We start from the raw sequence: 17,329 nt of genomic DNA, 5'->3' as shown, positions 1-17,329 counted from the left end.
AGCCAAGTAAGTTGTGGCTAAGATGGCACTGGACGCCTGTCAGTGTGTCTGAGTGGGTGGGTGGGGGCAGAATTATTATTTATCTCACATTTTCCTCATAGTTTAACTTTCCTATGTTTGCTTGTATTTTTACACAGTCACCTGTACACGTAATCGTTCGGCGAGTTTTCCAGAAATCACAGCATAGTTAGTGGCTTCTGTATCTTTCTAGAAGCGTCTCAGGTTTTCTGCAGCAGATGTCACACCAGTTGAACCTGGCTATGTAACAGGTTAATCGTTGTCACTGGAACGTTGTTATCTCCAGTCTGAGTTTGAGATGACCACAATGACAATCTCTGTCTTTTCTTTATTCTCTTTACTCCTCTTCTTTGTGTATTCTTTGTTCTTGTAACAATTGATAAAATGATTGTAAGCAACAAATTTTATGCCCCTTTCTTGACTTCTGAAGAACCTCTGGATCTTCACCAGGATCCAACCATTGTTAACACAAAGAGCGCACTCCACTGTACACGTTAAATGAATGAAATTTAATCCAAATCCAAGTCCGAATCAGAATCAGAATCCGAGTCCGAATCCGAATCAGAGTCAGAATCAGTATCCAAATCTGAATTGGTATTCAAGTCTGAATCTGAATCAGCACATTTGTTTCTCTGTTGTAATACCCTAGGTATCTCCTTGATTAACAGAGGAGAGACTTAGAGTGCTACAGCAGATGTGACACAGAGAAGACTGCACCTGACAATTTATGTCATGGAACTTGCCTCAGAGATGTTAATTCTTCAGAAATATAGAGAAAAACAAATCATTTGTGAACAAACTGTTTGAACTAAAATTTAGTGATAAACCAAAATCACTCAATAAGCAACGAAGAATTCCTCTTTCACTAGATCCTTTACAGATTGGCACTTACCTGTGATTTGAAACATATGGCTCTGCCCAGAACCGTCGCTAGCTCCATTCATATCATGCACGGAAATCCCTGCTAAAGGCAGCGTGCCCTTTACAGAAAGAGAGTCACATGTTAATTTTTTATTCTATTTATGATTCATTCAAACCATAACCGAGGGCTTTGTCATTGACTGATTCCGATTCAAATTTATTTGTCACCTCTCCATCAAAGTATACAGTGAATTGCATTGTTCGCATCAATGAGCATGTGCAAGTGCCACTGCATGCTCTGGCGCCAACATAGCGTGCCCACTATGCTCAGCAGAACAACACAGAACACAACTAGCAACAAGACAACAACACCAAAAGAAGCCCTATCAAAGCAGTTTGATTGCAACATTTAATAGAAGTTCGGATAAGTACATGGACAGGAGTGGTATGGAGGGCTATGGGGTTGTGGGTTGATGGATCTAGGCAGAATGTAGAGTCATAGAGTGATAGAGCACGAAAGCACAGAAACAGACCCTTTGGCCCATCTAGTCCATGCCAAACTGTTATTCTGCTTAGACCTGTCGACCTGCACTTGGACTGCCCTTTATACTCCTCACATCCATATGCTTTTCAAACTTATACGTTGAAATCGAACCCACATCTACCACTTGCACTGGCAGCTCATTCCACACTCTTACCACCCTCTGAGTAAAGAAGTTCCCCCTCAATTTCCCCTTAAACATGTTTCACCCTTAACCTATGACCTCTAGTTTTAGTCTCACCAAACCTCAGTGGAAAAAGTCTGCTTACATTTACCTGATCTATACCCCTCATAATTTTGTACAACCTCTATCAAATATCCCGTCATTCTCCTATGCTCCAGGGAATAAAGTCCTAACCCATTCAGCCTTTCCCTAGAACTCAGTTCCTGAAGCCCCAGCAACATCCTTGACCTATGACCTTTAGTTCTAGTCTCACTCTAGAACCAGATGCATTTTGTACCTGTCCAAACTTCTCTTAGGTGTTGCAATCGAACCTGCATCTAACATTTCCACTGGCAGCTTGTTCCTTTCACACATTTCTCTGAGTGAAGAAAATCCCTCTCAGATTCCCCTTAAATATTTCAACCTTCACCCTTAACCCATGACCTCTAGTTCTAGTCCCACCCGAGCACTAGATATAGCTCGTACTTTTCCAAACTTAAAAGGGCCTGTCTCATCTGAAATGCCAGTACTCGTGAAAGAATAATAAATATTTCTAATACTACTAGACGCTGTGTTAAAGCAAGACGTACCTGGTAAGTGAAACCGTGGAAGTCATCTGAGAGAATAACCAAGTGGTTTTGGAAGAGTACCAGACATCTGTCAGTTACTTCCTATTAGGAAAGAGCCAGATGGAAAGGTTCAAACAGAAATCACATTGGAATATGTTCTACAAACAAGTACCATTGCACTAAACTAGACACTAGAGATTGGGGTTATACCTACTTTTGTTTGAAAGCGACAGATTGTATTTCTCAGAATTCAGCAGACCATGAAATTCTACACTTAAAGCCAAAACACAAGTTCTAAGTAAACCTTCCCACAAACGCAAAAGATTCTGAAGGTGCTATGAGTCTAGGACAACACACACAAGATGCTAGAGGAACTCAGCTTGTCAGGCAGCATTAATGGAGAGCGATGTAGTCAGAGAAAATGAATTAGCTGTAGTCCAGATGAAGGGCCTTCACCTGAAATGTCAACTGTCCATTTCCTTGCACAGATGCTGCCCGACTTGCCGAGTCCCTGCCAGCCTTATGCAGGTGTAGAAACACAAGTGTTTCTATAGATGTTGTAAATCTTGAGCCATCATCATTATGTGTAGTATCATATGGCAGAGCTGAGCATGGTCCCAGAACTATGATTGTCCTTGGCAATTTTTTCTACAGAAGTGGTTTGCCATTGCCTTTTTCTGGGCAGTGTCTTTGCACAATGGGTGACCCTGGCAATTATCAAAACTCCTCAGAGTTTGTCTGTCCGATGAAGGGTCTCAGCCCGAAATGTTGATGCTTACTCTACTTCATAGACACTGCCTGACCTGTTGAGTTCGAGTATTTTGAGTGTGTTACTCAAGATTTAGAGTGTTGGGGTGGGGATATGTCTCTACCAAAGGAGGTGTAAGACACTCTTTCCTGCCCCTAGACTACAGGTCACTCTTTGGCAAGATGTGACAACTGATCAAGGTCACATGAAGCCATGGGAGCAGGTGGTGGATGGTCGTATGTGCAGCTGGTGAATATTACATGTCCTGGCTATGCAAAGAGTATTGGGGTCACCCATCTTGTAAAGACACTGCCCAGAAGAAGGCAATGGCAAACCACTTCTGTAGAACAAATTGCCAAGAATAATCATGGTCATGAGACCGTGACTGCCCACGTCATAGGATATGGCACATGATGATGATGGTTTCAGAAGCTATGGGTACAAGGGTCTCACCCAATTCAACAGGAGAAGAACTTTACCCATCATATTCCAACCTCGTTATCCATGAGCTTGGGGTCTAATAAGTATTCTTGTTGGAAATTGGCCCTCATATATTCTGTGCTTATTTGCTGATTCTAGATTCACTGACCATCCTCCCAACTTACAATCTCTCGAATCTTGCCAGTCTGCAATCATGATGACCAGTCAATAATTGTCCTTGTGTCTTGTGAATAGATGAATGATAGAAGAAAATTTAGCTGGCACTGAGATCTTTATCACTTAGCAACTGAAAGAATTAAAGCTACGTTCTTCCAACTCCAAGAAGAGAAGAGCTAATTTCCACATGACCTCAAGAGTTTTCTCCAGGTGCTCCGGTTTTTAAAAGTTTGTGCAGGTTTGGCATGTCACCTAAAACTTTGACTGCAGATGCAGAGTGGAGAGTATCCTGACTGATTGCATATGGCCTGGTATGGAAACACCAATGCTCAAGAACAGAAAAGCTGACAAAAAGTGATGGGTGCTGCCAAGTCCATCACAGGAAAAACTCTCCCCATTGAAGGTGCAAGGAAGCAGCAAGCATCATGAAGGATCCCCACCATCCAGGCCATGCTCTCTTCTCTCTGCTGCCATCAGGAAGGAGGCACAGGAGCCTTGGTCCCATATCACCAGTTTCATGAATAGTAATTACCCTTCAACCATCAGGCTCCTGAACCTTCACTCACCTCAAGACTGAACAGATTCCACAACCTAAGGACCCACTCTTCAACTTATATACTCAACTTCAAGGTCTCTACAACTCATGTAAACAGTAATATTTATTTACATGTTTACTGAGTCCAAATCCTACAATGACAAGCCAAGCATCCAGTGTTTCAATTTGATTATCTCTCCCAAGTCAGTTTCCCATTGGTAATAAGGTTCCTTTGACAGAATTCCTCATTAGTAAATTGAAAGCATCCATGCTCCGAATAGGTGAAGACTTCCTTACCTTGCAAGAGTGCCAATTGATCTTGACCTTCGAGCAATGGATTATTTTCCCCAAATCTTCCAGCTCCATCCCACTTTGATCCCATTCCTTGATGGGATTGAGGAGCAATGTGCCTTCTATATCGGAACGATCATTTTGCTCTGTAACCTAATTGAAAATAAAGGACCATCAAGTTTAAGTTTATTGTCATCTGACTGTACATATATATAACCAAACAATGTTCCTCTGGACTGTGGTACACCCACAAAACATATATCACACACAGCACAAAAAGCAAAATATTATCATAAGTAAGTTTTTTTTTAACTGCCTGTTACGCACTGACGTTTAGGATAGCAATGAAGATCCTCCATTTCTATCTGCACATACACTCGCACACAGATATAGTAGGATTCTTCATTGCTATTTCTCTAACAATTTTGTTTGACCCTAAGATAAACCCCAAACCTGGAGGACCAGTGGAACATTCTTATCCTGGCCTCTACCCTTTGACCTGTTTGGCATGGGTGACCCTACGCAAGGCCCTGACTCCAACCAAAGTAGCTCTCCTGGTCATTTGGCAAGCTGCTAAACCCTGCGATGAGGCTGTGGTCCTCTCAAAGGGCAAGTAAGTTAATAAAGTATAATTCAAAGTGCATGCACTGCACAGAACAGGAAGATGTGGTACTGTTGTGCTTCGCGTGCTGTTATTCCAGCTTGGGATGTTTCGGAGTTCAGAGTTCAATTCCACTGCCATTCTGTAAGGAGTCTATGTACATCTTCCCCGTGAAATGCTTGGGTTTTTCACTGGAAGTTCCAGTTTCCTCCCACAGTCCAAAGCCATACTGGGTAGATTAATGACATTGCAAATTGTTTCATGATAAGATTAGAGTTAATTGGGGACGTGGGCTTGCTGAGGGAGTGTGGGTCGAAGGGCCAGAAGGGCCTACTCCATGCTGTATTACTAAACGATAAACAGTTTGCCGTGCTGGTGACAAGGCCTCAGTGGTGGCAGGGTACTCATTAGCCTCAGAGTCTGAGGGAAGAAGCTGTTACCCAGTCTGACAGTCCCAGTCCTGATGCTCTGTACCTCCTTCCTGACAGTGGTGGGACAGCTACTGGGATGGGTTGTAGGGGTCTCCAACAAAGCTTCAGGCCCTTCGTCTACAACACTCCTGGTGTGGAAGCAGTTAAGAGTATTCATGTTTAAGGTTCATGATTGACCATGCAGATAGTGATTGTAATGTAGGGGAAAGAAAAATGAGGGCTAATAACTAGTAAATACTGGTATGGATTGTGCTAATGTGGTAACAGGGACCCATAGACAAAACTAGAGACAAGGAATGCAGCAGCGATGGCAGCCAAGTATCAGGAACTTCACTAATCATGTTACAGTGTTCACCCATTGTTTTAATAGAAAATTGGATTTGCTGTTAGACCTGCGGATAATCATTTCACTCTTTAAGGATCTTTGGATGGCAGGGGTGGACATTTATCTCGACCAATGTAGGTGTAGCTCTTTCTCTCCGCTAGCCTGCAGGTCACCCTTGGGCAAGGTGTAGCACCTGTTTTGTCCCCCAAATCAGGGTCACGTGAAGCCATGGGGGCAGGTGGTGGATGGTCAAATGAGCAGCTGGTGCACATCACAAGTCCTGGTTATTCAAGCACTGATCCAGGCAGATAATCTCTGATTATGGCTGGGGTCATCTGTCTTAAAGATATTGTCTAGAATGAGGCAATGGCAAACACTTCTGTAGAAATATTTGCCAAGAACAGTCAGGGTCATGGAAAGACCAGGATCATCCATGTTATGCGACACAGCACATGACGAACAAACTAATCCAGATCTAATCTGTTGTTTAATTAACTCTTCCGGTCACCACCAATCTGTTGTCCATATGTAGCTTTACCAGTAATGAGAATGTAAGTGCTGTACCAAATTCATCCTCATCTTTGACTGGTCTCCTGGTGTGCATCCGTTTTTAAAAACTGGCCCGCTGTTTCGAACATCATCTCTGCGTGATCTTTCAGTTTGCTCCTACAGGGTTTAATCAAATCATTGATTAATTAATTGACAGTGATTGGTCAATGATAATAATCCTGACAACTAAGCAGGAAGTAAACGGTGCGGCATTGTAGCGTTACACTTTGCAATGCCAGCGACCCAGTTCCTGCTGCTCACTATAAGGAGTCAGTACATTCTCCTCGTGATGCTATCTACTATGAGTTTGTATGTTTTCCTCACAACCGCATGGGTTTCCTCCAGGTGCTCTGGTTTCCTCCTACAGTTACACTTCATACAGGTTTAGGGTTGGTAGGTTGTGGTTATCCTATGTTGGTGCCAGGAGCATGGCAACACTTGTGGGCTGGTCTCAAAACGGCCTCAGACTGTGTTGGTTGTTGATGCAAAATGATGCATTTCACTGTATGTTTGAATGTGCACATGAAAAATAAAGTTAATCTTCAATCCATGTTCATCTTTAATAAGCAAAATTTGTCTATCCAGTCTCTTTAGCAGTTCTCTTAATTACATAATTATTTTATTTAGAGATACAGTGCAGAACAGGTCCTTCCTGCCCTAGGAGCCTCACCGCCCACCCACTCACCTATTTAACCCGAGCCTAATCACAGGACAATTTAAAATGACCAATTAGCCTACTAACCAGTGCATCTTTGGACTGTGGGAAGAAACCGGAGCACCCAGAGGAAACCCACACAGTTCACCGGGAGAAAGTACAAGCTCCTTAAAGATGGCAGTGGAATTGAACTCTGAGCTTTAAGAGTGTTACACTAAATGCTACACTACCATGGTGCATTCAGAGGAATATGTCAACCACAGCCACAATGACAGAGACAAATTTAATATTGGAATCAGTCAGCTAATTTGCAACGACTCAAGGAAACTTTAAGCTGCCACCTTTAATAAAGTTATTGAAAAATCTGCTGCTGGCATTCGTCAATTAACTTGACAAATAGCAAGCCCAGTGTCTTCCCTAGGACAGAGCAGGACTGAATCACACTAACAAAATCTTTAAGGAAATGAAGTCCAGGTGTGTCTGGAATGTATGAGAATAGACTGTTAGCCAAGGCAGCGTGTCAATTTTAGTTCTAAATCTATGTGAGCCCCACCCAAATATGCAATCAGTGGCTGCATTATTAGATACACCTGTACACCTGCTCATTAATGCAAATTTCTAATCAGACATGATCAGGAAATTCAGTTGTTGTTCAGACCAAACATTAGAATGGGGAAGAAACCTGATCTAAGTGACTTTGACAGTGGAATGATTGTTGGTGTCAAACAGGGTGGTTTGAGTATCTCAGAAACTGCTGATCCTGTGGGATTTCATGCATAACCATCTCCAGAGCAGGCTCCCAACCTTTTTCCTGCCATGGATCAAACCTGTGGACCCCAGGCTGGGAAATGCTGCTGAGTTTACAGAGAATGGTGCAAAAGAAAAACTATTCATTGAGCAGCAGTTCTGTGAACAAAAATGCCTTATTATTGAGAGAGGTCCGAGGGGAATGACCAAACTGGTTCAAATTGACAGGAAAGCTCAGTGATAATAGACTCTGATTCAGCAAGCTGCTGTATCAGAAAGGAGAACATTGTGTTACTTGTCACTGAAGTCTCTGAGGTGGCTCGACCCTGAGTGCAGATGTCTGAGGCAAGGCCCCATCAGGACATGCTAAACCATATGGAATCCTCCTCAACTCTGCGTTATTAAATCACTGACCTCGTGATTTGTCCAACTCATTCATCGTAAACTGATGAACTAGAACAGTGGTCCCCAACCACCAGGCCTCAAAGCATGTGCTACCAGGCCCCAAGGAAACGATATGATTTGGCGATATGAAACACTATGAGTCAGCTGCATCTTTCCTCTTTCTGTCACGCTCAGTGTTGAACTTGAATGCACGCGAGGTCATTACCCTCGCCTCATCCATGTCAGCGTGGGAAGATCAACTCCTTGAGCTTGCAAGTGATGGTGGCCTGAAAAGTATGTTTAACATAACATCTCTGCCAGCATTCTGGATCAAAGTCAAGGCTGAATATCCTGAAATAGCCACAAAAGCACTGAATACGTTGCTTCCATTTCCAACATCATACCTCTGTGCAGTTGGCTTTTCCGCAATGAATGCAACAAAAACTAAATTGTGGAATAGACTGGACAGAAGGAACCCCCTTCGAGTATCGCTGTCTCCCATCAGCCCTTGATGGGACCGTCTTATTGCAGGGAAACAAACCCAGGGCTCCCACTGATTCAGTGATATTGGTGCATTGCAATGATTTTATATGTTCATACGGGGAAAATATGCGCTGTGTGCTTAATATTAAATTTGTTAGATATACCCTTTTAGAAACAAAATTGAGTGTATTAGCCACTTATAAGTGACTTAGTTGACTTATCACCTATATTCCGGTCGTTATTAACACTCAGCACCCCCACCCCCCCCACACCGGTCGGCCGGTCTGCAAGAATATTGTCAATATTAAACCAGTCCATGGTACAAAAAAGGTTGGGGACCCCTGAACTAGAAGTTATATCTGGAATAAAGATCTAGCATCCAGAGTGTTTGACTGGGAAGTGGAATTTATTTTTCTTATGTTTTAACTTCCCTAAGCTGACTTGTATTTAAGAATCAAAATCAGGTTTAATATCACTGGCATATGCATGAAATTTGTTATTTTGAGGCAGCAGTACACTGTAACACACAACAATAATTTTAAAAGCCTATAAGTTATAATAAGTATATATAAAAAGTAAATTAAGTATTACAAAAAGAGAAAAGTACCGAGGTAGTGTTCATGGGTTCATTGTCCATTCAGAATTCTGATAGCGGAGGCGAAGAAGCTGTTCTTGAAACACTAAGTGTGTGTCTTCAAGCTCCTGTACTTCCTCCCAGATGATAGCAATGAGAAGATGGCATCTTGGCACCTTCTGGGTGATGGGGATCATTAATGATGAACGCCACCTTTTTGAGGCTTTGTCTGTAAAAGTTGTCCTCATTGTGGGGTGACTAGTACCTGTGATGGAGCTGGCTGAGTTTACAACTTTCTGCAGCTTATTTTGATCCTGTGGAGTAGCCCCTCCCCTCCATACCAGACAGCGATACAACCAGCTTAAACGTTCTCAATGGTATGGCTGTAGAAATTTGCCATGTTCATATAATCACCTATATACTTGCAATTGCTCAGTGAATTTTCCAGCAAATACAGTATAGCTGCTTCTGTGTTTTTCTAGAAACTTCTTAGTTTTCTGTAGCAGGTGTCTCTGGCTATTTCATAGGTTAATTGTTATCACTGAAATGTCGTTACTTCCAATCTGAGTATGATATGACAATGACGACATTTTCTTTGTTCTCTTGGCTCCTCTTTTTTGTTTATTCTTTATTCTTGTGATAAAATAAAACGACCATAAGCAACAAGTATTATGCCTCATTCTTGACTTCCAACGATCCTTTTGATCGCGAAAACGCCAGGATCCAATGGGTGTTAGTGCAAAAAAATGCATTTCACTGCATGCCACAAGTGAGGGACATTCTCCACCTGCCTGATGAGTGTAACTGCCAGTGACGTTCCAAAAACTCATCATCATCCAGGACAAAGTAACACTCACCCACCGTAAATATTTAACTCCCTCCACAGTCAATATAAGCTCATCTATGGACGGTCCTATGCCCGGCTTCGAAAGGAGGAGGCTAGCAAACCCATCCCATGAAAACCCAGAGCCACAGAAACGCCAACAGAAGCTCCAATGACTTCGTCCCTGAGATGTATAGATGGGCTACACCTGGACTTGAAAGTCTGGCCCAGGATGGAGGACTCTGGCAAGCTGCAATCAGAGGCCTATACCCCAGCAGGGCTAACGGGCTTAGGAAGAAGTACAGATTTTAAAATGAGGAGGGGGAAAGTTTAAAGGAGATGTGCAGGGCAAGTACCTCTACACAGAATGGTGGATGCTTGGAAGGTGTTGGTGGAAGTAGATATGAGAGTGGTGCTCAAGAGGCTCTTGGATAGACACATGAATGTGCAGAGAATGGAGGAAAGTCAAAGTTGAGTTACAGTCATCTGCACAAGTACACGTATGCACAGGTACAATGAAAAACACAGCAGCATCATAGGCACAAGAGAAGCAGCATTCACAAGAAAAGTAGCAATTAAAAAACACATTATACACAACTTTTATAAAATAGAATGCAGTCAAAACAAAATAAAATACCAAGTGCAGGTTAGTGCAATCTGATCAACGTGGTCATGGCTTTGCTGTGCTGTTGTAGTGATTAAAGGAGCACAGAAGCGCAGTGGTTAGCAAAATACTTTACAGAGTACCGGCATCTAATGATCGGGGTTCAAAGGAACTCACCCTCTTGCCCTCTTCTCACTGCTACCATCAAGGAGGAGCTACAAGACACATATTCAATCCTTATGAAGAGTTTCTACCCCTCTGCCAGCTGATTTTTGAATGGTCCATGAAACCGTGTACACAACTTCACCATTTATTTTGTTACTTAGTTATTTCTATATTTTTTGAGATACTTGGCGGAATAGGCCTTTCTGGCCATTGAGCTACACTGCCTAGCAACCCCTGATTTACCCTTATCCTAATCATGGGACAATTTACAATGACCAATTGACCTACAGACTGGCACAGCTTTGGACTGTGGGAGGAAACCAGAGCACCCAGAGGGAACCCACACAATCACAGGGAGAACGTACAAACTCCTCACAGTCAGTGGTGGGAATTTGCTGGTACTGTACAGCATTGTCCTGACCTCTACACTACCGTGAAGCAAATTGTAACTATAATTATAATTTATAGTTTTGTTATCATGTACTGCAATGTACTACTGCTGCAGGACAACAAATTTCACAGCAGGGGCCAGGGATATTAAACCTGAATCTGAATGGTGGGGAGGAATAAGATATAGTCCATTTTTTAAAATTTAGACCTCACGTATTGCACTGAGAATGAACAGTGGTTTCTCTGTTTCAGAAAAGGGAACACACGAAAGTGTTAAGACATTACCAGCATGTGCATTATCTCAAAGGCAGTGTCGGGAACTGAGACACATCAGCCACATGCTGGTTTGTTTTCAATAATAAAAGGGCTGACAGCTTATTGTGTTGCCAAATGCCACGCCCAGCACTTGCACTTAAACTCAGTGGCCAGGTTATTATGTACCTTGTACCTAAGGGGTGGCAGAGTGGAAATAACGTCTCTACCAAAGGAGGTGTAAGGCGCTCCTTCCCTCCACTAGCCTGCAGGTCGCCCTTGGGCAAGGTGTAGCACCTGCTTAACCCCCCCCCCATCCCCTGATCAGCATCACGTGAAATCATGGGAGGAGGTGGTGGATGAGCACCTAGTGCATATCACAAGTTCTGATTATGTGACCACTGACACCAGGCAGACAATCTCTGAAGAGTATTGATAATGGCTGGGGTCACCCGTCTTGTAAAGACACTGCCCAGAAGAAGGCAATGGCAAACCTCTTCTGTAGAAAAATTTGCCAAGAACAATTATGGTCATGGAAAGACCATGATCACCCATGAAATGTTGTTATTTGAGTTACTGTTGCCTTCCTGTGAGTTTGAAGCAGCCTGGCCGGTCCCCTCTGATGTCTCTCTCATTAACAAACAATTTTCCTCCACAGAACTGCCACTCACTGGAGTTTTTTGTTCGTTTTTTTGCACCATTCTCTGTAAACTCTAGAAACAGGTTGTGTGTGAAAATCCCAAGAGATCAGCAGTTTCTGAAATACTCAAACCACCCTGTCTGTCACTAACATCCATTCCGCGGTCAAAGTAACTCAGATCATATTTCTTCCCCATTCTGATGTTTGGTCTAAACAACAACTGAACCTCTTGACCATGTCTGCATGCTTTTTTGCATTGGGTTGCTGCCACGTGATTGGCTGATTAATTATTTTCATTGACAAGCAGGTGTACAGGTGGCCAAAGAGTGCACTTTTACTAAAGTCACAGATAGTAGAGTTTCTTACCTTTGCCAAACATGTTTCTACCTGCAAGCAGTAGTAATCTTGATTGTGATCAGTTTCCAACCCGTTTTGCAACTTGGTATAAATCTGTATTTGTTCCCTGAGAGACATGGGGAGGAAGGAGAGATGGAGGAGAGAGAGCGTGGGGGGAGAGAGAGGGGAGAGGGGAGGGGAGGGGGAGAGGTGGAGAGGGGGGAGGGGGAGAGGGGGAATAGGAGAACAGGGGAGAAAGGGGAGGGGAGTGAGAGAGAGAGAGAGCAGAGAGCGGGAGAGAGAGAGATCGTAAGCAAAGTCCATTTACTTCTGAGGGATTACAGTGGATACAATTCATATGAAAGTGATTTCACGGACCTGCTTGGAATGGGCTTGAGATTGCAGTTTAGAACATAACACAGGAACAGACCTTTCAGCCATGATTTTGTGCCAAATTAATTAAATTAATGACACTTAATCCCTTCTACCTGTCCATTCTCTGCATATTCATGTTGCTCGTCATCACCTCTATCGGATCTGCCTCCACCACTACCCCTGGCATCACATTCCATAAGACCACAAGACATAGGAGCAGGATTAGGCCACTTGCTTCATCATGTCTTCTCTGATTTATTTTCCCTTTCAAGCCCTTCTCCCCATAACCTTTGATGCCCTTACTAATCGAGAACCTATCAACCTCCGCTTTAAATCCACCCAGTGACTTGGCCTCCACAGCCTTCTGCGGCAATGAATTCCACAGATTCACCATTCTCTGGCTAAAGAAATTCCTCCTCATCTTCGTTCTAAATGGATGTCCTTGCATTCTGAGGCTGTGCCCTCTGGTCTGCCCCACTTAAGGAAACATCCTCTCTATACAGGCCTTCCAACATTTGATAGGTTTCAGTCAGATTGCCCATCACTCTTTGAAACTCCAGCAAGTACAGCCCCAGAACCACCAAACTCTGCACATAAGTTAACCCTTTCATTCCCAGGATCATTCTCATGAACCTCCTCTGGACCCTCTCCAATGCCAACACATCCTTTCTCAGATAAGGGGCCCAAAACTGCTCACAATTCCAGACTCCCATCACTTTCTGTTTAAAATACCTGGGAGCACATCTCTTTTAAACATTCACCCTCTCATCTTAGATGCACAGCCTTTTGTATTAACATTTAAACCCAGAGAAAAATATTCAGACTGACTACTTATTTCCGTCTCTTACAAATTTCTATCAGATCTTCCCTCAGCCTTCGCCACACCAGAGAAAAATTTCCGCGTTTGTTCAACCTCACCTTGTAACGTATGCTTACTAATCCAGGTAGCATCCTGCTACCTGTTAAACCTCTTCTGCACCCCCTCCAAAGTATCCACATTCTTCCTGTAATGGGTCAATCAGAATTCAACGCAATACCCCAGATGCGGCCTAACCAGAGTTTTTTAAATCTGCAGTTTAACTTCCTGACTCTTGAACTCAGTGCCTCAATGAACAAATACAAGCATGCCATATGCCTTCCTTACTTCCCCACCAAGCTGTGCAGCCACTTCCAGGAGCTATGAACCTGAACCCCATCAACTAGGGAACCATTCAATTGTCTTATAATAGCGGGGTAGAAGCTGTCCTTGAGCCTGGTGGTGCGTGCTTTCAAGCTTTCATATCTTCAGCCCAATGGGAGAAGGGAGAAGAGGGAATGTCTGGAATGGGATGGGTCTTCAATTATGCTGGCTGCCTTAGGACATAGAACATTCAAACACAGAACACTTAAGCTCATGATGTTGTGCTGACCTTTCTACCTACTCTAAGATCAATCTAAACCTTCCTTCTCACAAAGGCCTCTATTTTTCTTATCACATATTTACATATGTTATCCATATGTTTACTGAGACAGTGAGAGGTGCAGACATATTCCATGGAGGGGTGGATGGTTCCCATGGTGTCCACAACTCTGAAGTTTCATCAGTGTTTAAGGGAAACTTGAGGGGCAACTTCTTCACTCAGAGGGTGGTGAGAGGGCAGAACAAGCTATCAATGGAAATGGTGGATGTGGTTTCAATTTCAACATTTACCAGAAGTCTGAGTAGATATGTGGACTGGGTGGAGTTGTATGAAGAGTTATAGTCCAGGTGCATGTCAATGGGGCTAGGCAGAGTATGCATTTGGCATGGACTAGATGGGCCAAAAGGCCTGCTTGGGTAGTGTATTGTTCTATGACTGTGACTCAGTGACTGGGCCCCAGCGATCAGTGTTGGGGCACCGCGGTAGCATTGCGGTTAGCATGATGCTATTACAGCTCAGGGCATCAATTCTGGCGCCGTCTGTAAGGAGGTTGTATGTACCGCGTGGGTTTCCTCCGGGTGCTGCGGTTTCCTCCCACATTCCAAAGATGCACCGGTTGGTAAGTTAATTGGTTATTGTAAATTGTCCAGTGATTAGGCTAGGGTTAAACCAGTGGGTTGCTGGGGCAGTGGGGCACGTTGGGCTGGAAGGGCCTGTTCCAAGCTGTATCTCTAAATAAATAAATAAACTATTGGAGTAATTATACTTTACGGAAATAACAGAAAAGGATCCACATAACTAACACAAGAGCCATGCTAAGCAACAGACTCCAGCACTAAGTTGCCATTGTACAGAACATGAAGTGGACAGGCAAATCTGAAGGGCAAATAAATGTGAGAACTAGATGGTGGGGAAATGAGGCTGCCTACATCACTCAAGTGTCCCACAAAGGAGATTCTGCAGATGCTGGAACTCCACAGCAACACACACAAACAACAGGTCAGGCAGCGTCTATGGAGAGGAATAAACAGTCGATGTTTTCAGGCCCACACTCTTCATCAGGTCCTGACAAAAAGAGTCTAGATCCAAAACACTGACTGTTGATTCCTCTCAAGGAAAGGTATATTTAGATGTAAAGACAGCAAAGGAGCAGAGGTTGTGAAGGAAATTGCTTGAACATAGGACAAACACAAGAGGTTCTGCAGATGCTAGGAATCTAGAGCAGCACACACAAAATACCGAAGGAACTCAGCAAATCAGGCAGCGTCTATGGAGAGGAATGAATGGTCAACGTTTCAGCCGAGATTCTTCATCACAACTAAGTCAAAGTGCTGATGCGATGTGCTAACCCACCCCTCCAGACCAGCCACCACCAGGAAATATTTTATCACTTCCTGAGTCACCTTACTTAGACATTCCTGTGCCCAGCGTCACTTTATGACAATCTATGTTTATAAGCTATCTTACGTATTTGAATTTTATTGTGATTTATTTATATTTTTGTTTTTTTTTGTGCTGCATTGGATGGGGAGTAATATACTCTTGCGTACTGGAAATGACATTAAACAATCTTGAATCTTGAAGTAAAAGGAGTTTACAAAGATAATGAGATTAATCCATTGCGGCTTCATTCACACAAAAAAAAACTAGGCGATGATGATAGGTATATGGACAGGAAAGGAATGGAGGGTTATGGGCTGAGTGCAGGTCAGTGGAACTAGGTGAGAGTAAGCGTTGGGCACGGACTAGAAGGGCCGAGATGGCCTGTTTCCGTGCTGTAATTGTTATATGAGACCTGACGAAGGGCATCGGCCTGAAACATCGGCTCTTGATTCCCTCCACAGGCGCTGCCTGACCTTATGAGTTCCTCCAGCATTCTGTGTGTGTGACTTTGCTTTTCCAGCATCTGCAGAACCTTGTGTTCAGACTGATCCTAGAGTAGGTTACAAGTTCACCACAGCGCCATGGGCCTGCACTGTGCTGTCGTTCGTTGAAAAATGAAGTCACGGCTGGCGATATTATGAAAAGGATGCAATGCTGTTTAATTTTGATTGGAAGCGAACTAACTACCGCACTCTGATAACAGGAATGCGTGCATTGTTCATCTCGTTCGCCCGCTTTAAAAATTAATCGTAAGGCAAATGAACCCTGTAACCGTCTCGCTGCAGTTAGTCACGCAGAAACGAGAAGGGTCTCGGCCCGAAACGTCGACCATTTACTCATTTCCATAGATTCTGCCTGACCTGTTGGGTTCCTCCAGCACTTTGTGTGTGTTGCTCATGATTTCCGGCAGATCTTCTCGTATTTGTAGAAACTAGTCTGGAATGTCAGTCACTTGGGTTGGTGCGGTTCAGGTTTATCGGGGCCTGTGTTTGTTATAATTTTGTCAGCCACCGGCCTGCGATCCTGAACACATTCTGTGTTTATCTCCCTTTTAAGTATTTTGCCCCTTTTCAGCTTTAAAACTCAACTCGCACAGATTGAAAGCAAAATGTAAAATCGTTATATTGTGCAACGTCAAAATCCAATAATGATTGCCCACTATAACTTCAGAGCACCTTTCTCTAAAACAATTCAATCGAATTACTTTAAAACACTTAGTGTATAAACAATGTCTGGCCGAAATTTTATGGGCATCTTGCAATGCATGTGGCTCCCTTTGACAGCCAAAGGTTCACTGCTGAACTGGCTAAAAGTTAGATAAAGTGAGCGGGATTGTCTTGCGAGAGCACTAGTATATTATCGATCTACATACCGACTTTCTCTCACTCCTTTTCGCCTCTTCTTTAATCGTTTCAACCGTTTCGGGATGCAAGAGTGTTTGTTGCCCATTCTGGCTGCGGTTTGTGCCTCTGTCACACGGGGGGGGATTAACTCTTGATCCCGGGGAGAGCCACAAAACTGATAGACGAGCGCAGACGTCCGACTGCTCTGTGTCTTAACACATTCACTATTTCCGCTTATAAGGTAATGATTGCGGTGGGTGGGGTTTACAGAATCAACCTGACTCAAACCTGACCGGGGGGGGGGGGGGGGGATTGTCGGTCAAAGGTCTTATTTTTCCCAGATACACGTAACATCGAAATGCCTCAGTGGGAAGTGTCCGAGTTGATGTTCGGATCCAGGCGCAGGAGGCTCAGAATAATAGTTTTATTAAACAAATAAACTTAATCCAACCTTGAATAATATAAGGACACAGTCCTGAAGAAGGGCCTCGGCTTGAAACGTTGACTGCTTATTCATTTCCATAAATGCTGCCTGACCTGCTGAGT

General features: G+C 43.5%; 1 protein-coding gene across 3 annotated transcripts in view; it reads right to left on the bottom strand.

The window, feature by feature from the left end:
• The window catches only part of plekhn1 (pleckstrin homology domain containing, family N member 1), a 51,803-nt gene extending 34,852 nt beyond the window's left edge, over positions 1-16,951 (bottom strand). Inside the window, exons 1-6 of one of the 3 annotated variants that reach the window (XR_009508254.1) lie at positions 16,813-16,951; positions 12,313-12,409; positions 6,245-6,346; positions 4,330-4,476; positions 2,174-2,254; positions 911-998 (exon numbers count right to left, since the gene is read on the bottom strand). Coding sequence is in view for 2 of the 3 variants with exons in the window: in XM_059952322.1 (XP_059808305.1) it covers positions 911-998; positions 2,174-2,254; positions 4,330-4,476; positions 6,245-6,346; positions 12,313-12,409; positions 16,813-16,889 (592 nt within the window). In the remaining variant the exon portion in view is untranslated. The remainder of the gene's footprint in view (positions 1-910; positions 999-2,173; positions 2,255-4,329; positions 4,477-6,244; positions 6,347-12,312; positions 12,410-16,812) is intronic. The other 2 variants (XM_059952322.1, XM_059952324.1) reach the window with 2 other exon arrangements.
• Positions 16,952-17,329: the final 378 nt, after the last annotated feature.

The sequence above is a fragment of the Hypanus sabinus genome, chromosome 27 (assembly GCF_030144855.1).
Source record: "Hypanus sabinus isolate sHypSab1 chromosome 27, sHypSab1.hap1, whole genome shotgun sequence".
NCBI classification, from domain to species: Eukaryota; Metazoa; Chordata; class Chondrichthyes; order Myliobatiformes; family Dasyatidae; genus Hypanus; species Hypanus sabinus.
The sequence above is the reverse complement of the archived record's forward strand: the minus strand, read 5'-3'. Positions and strand labels throughout refer to the sequence as shown.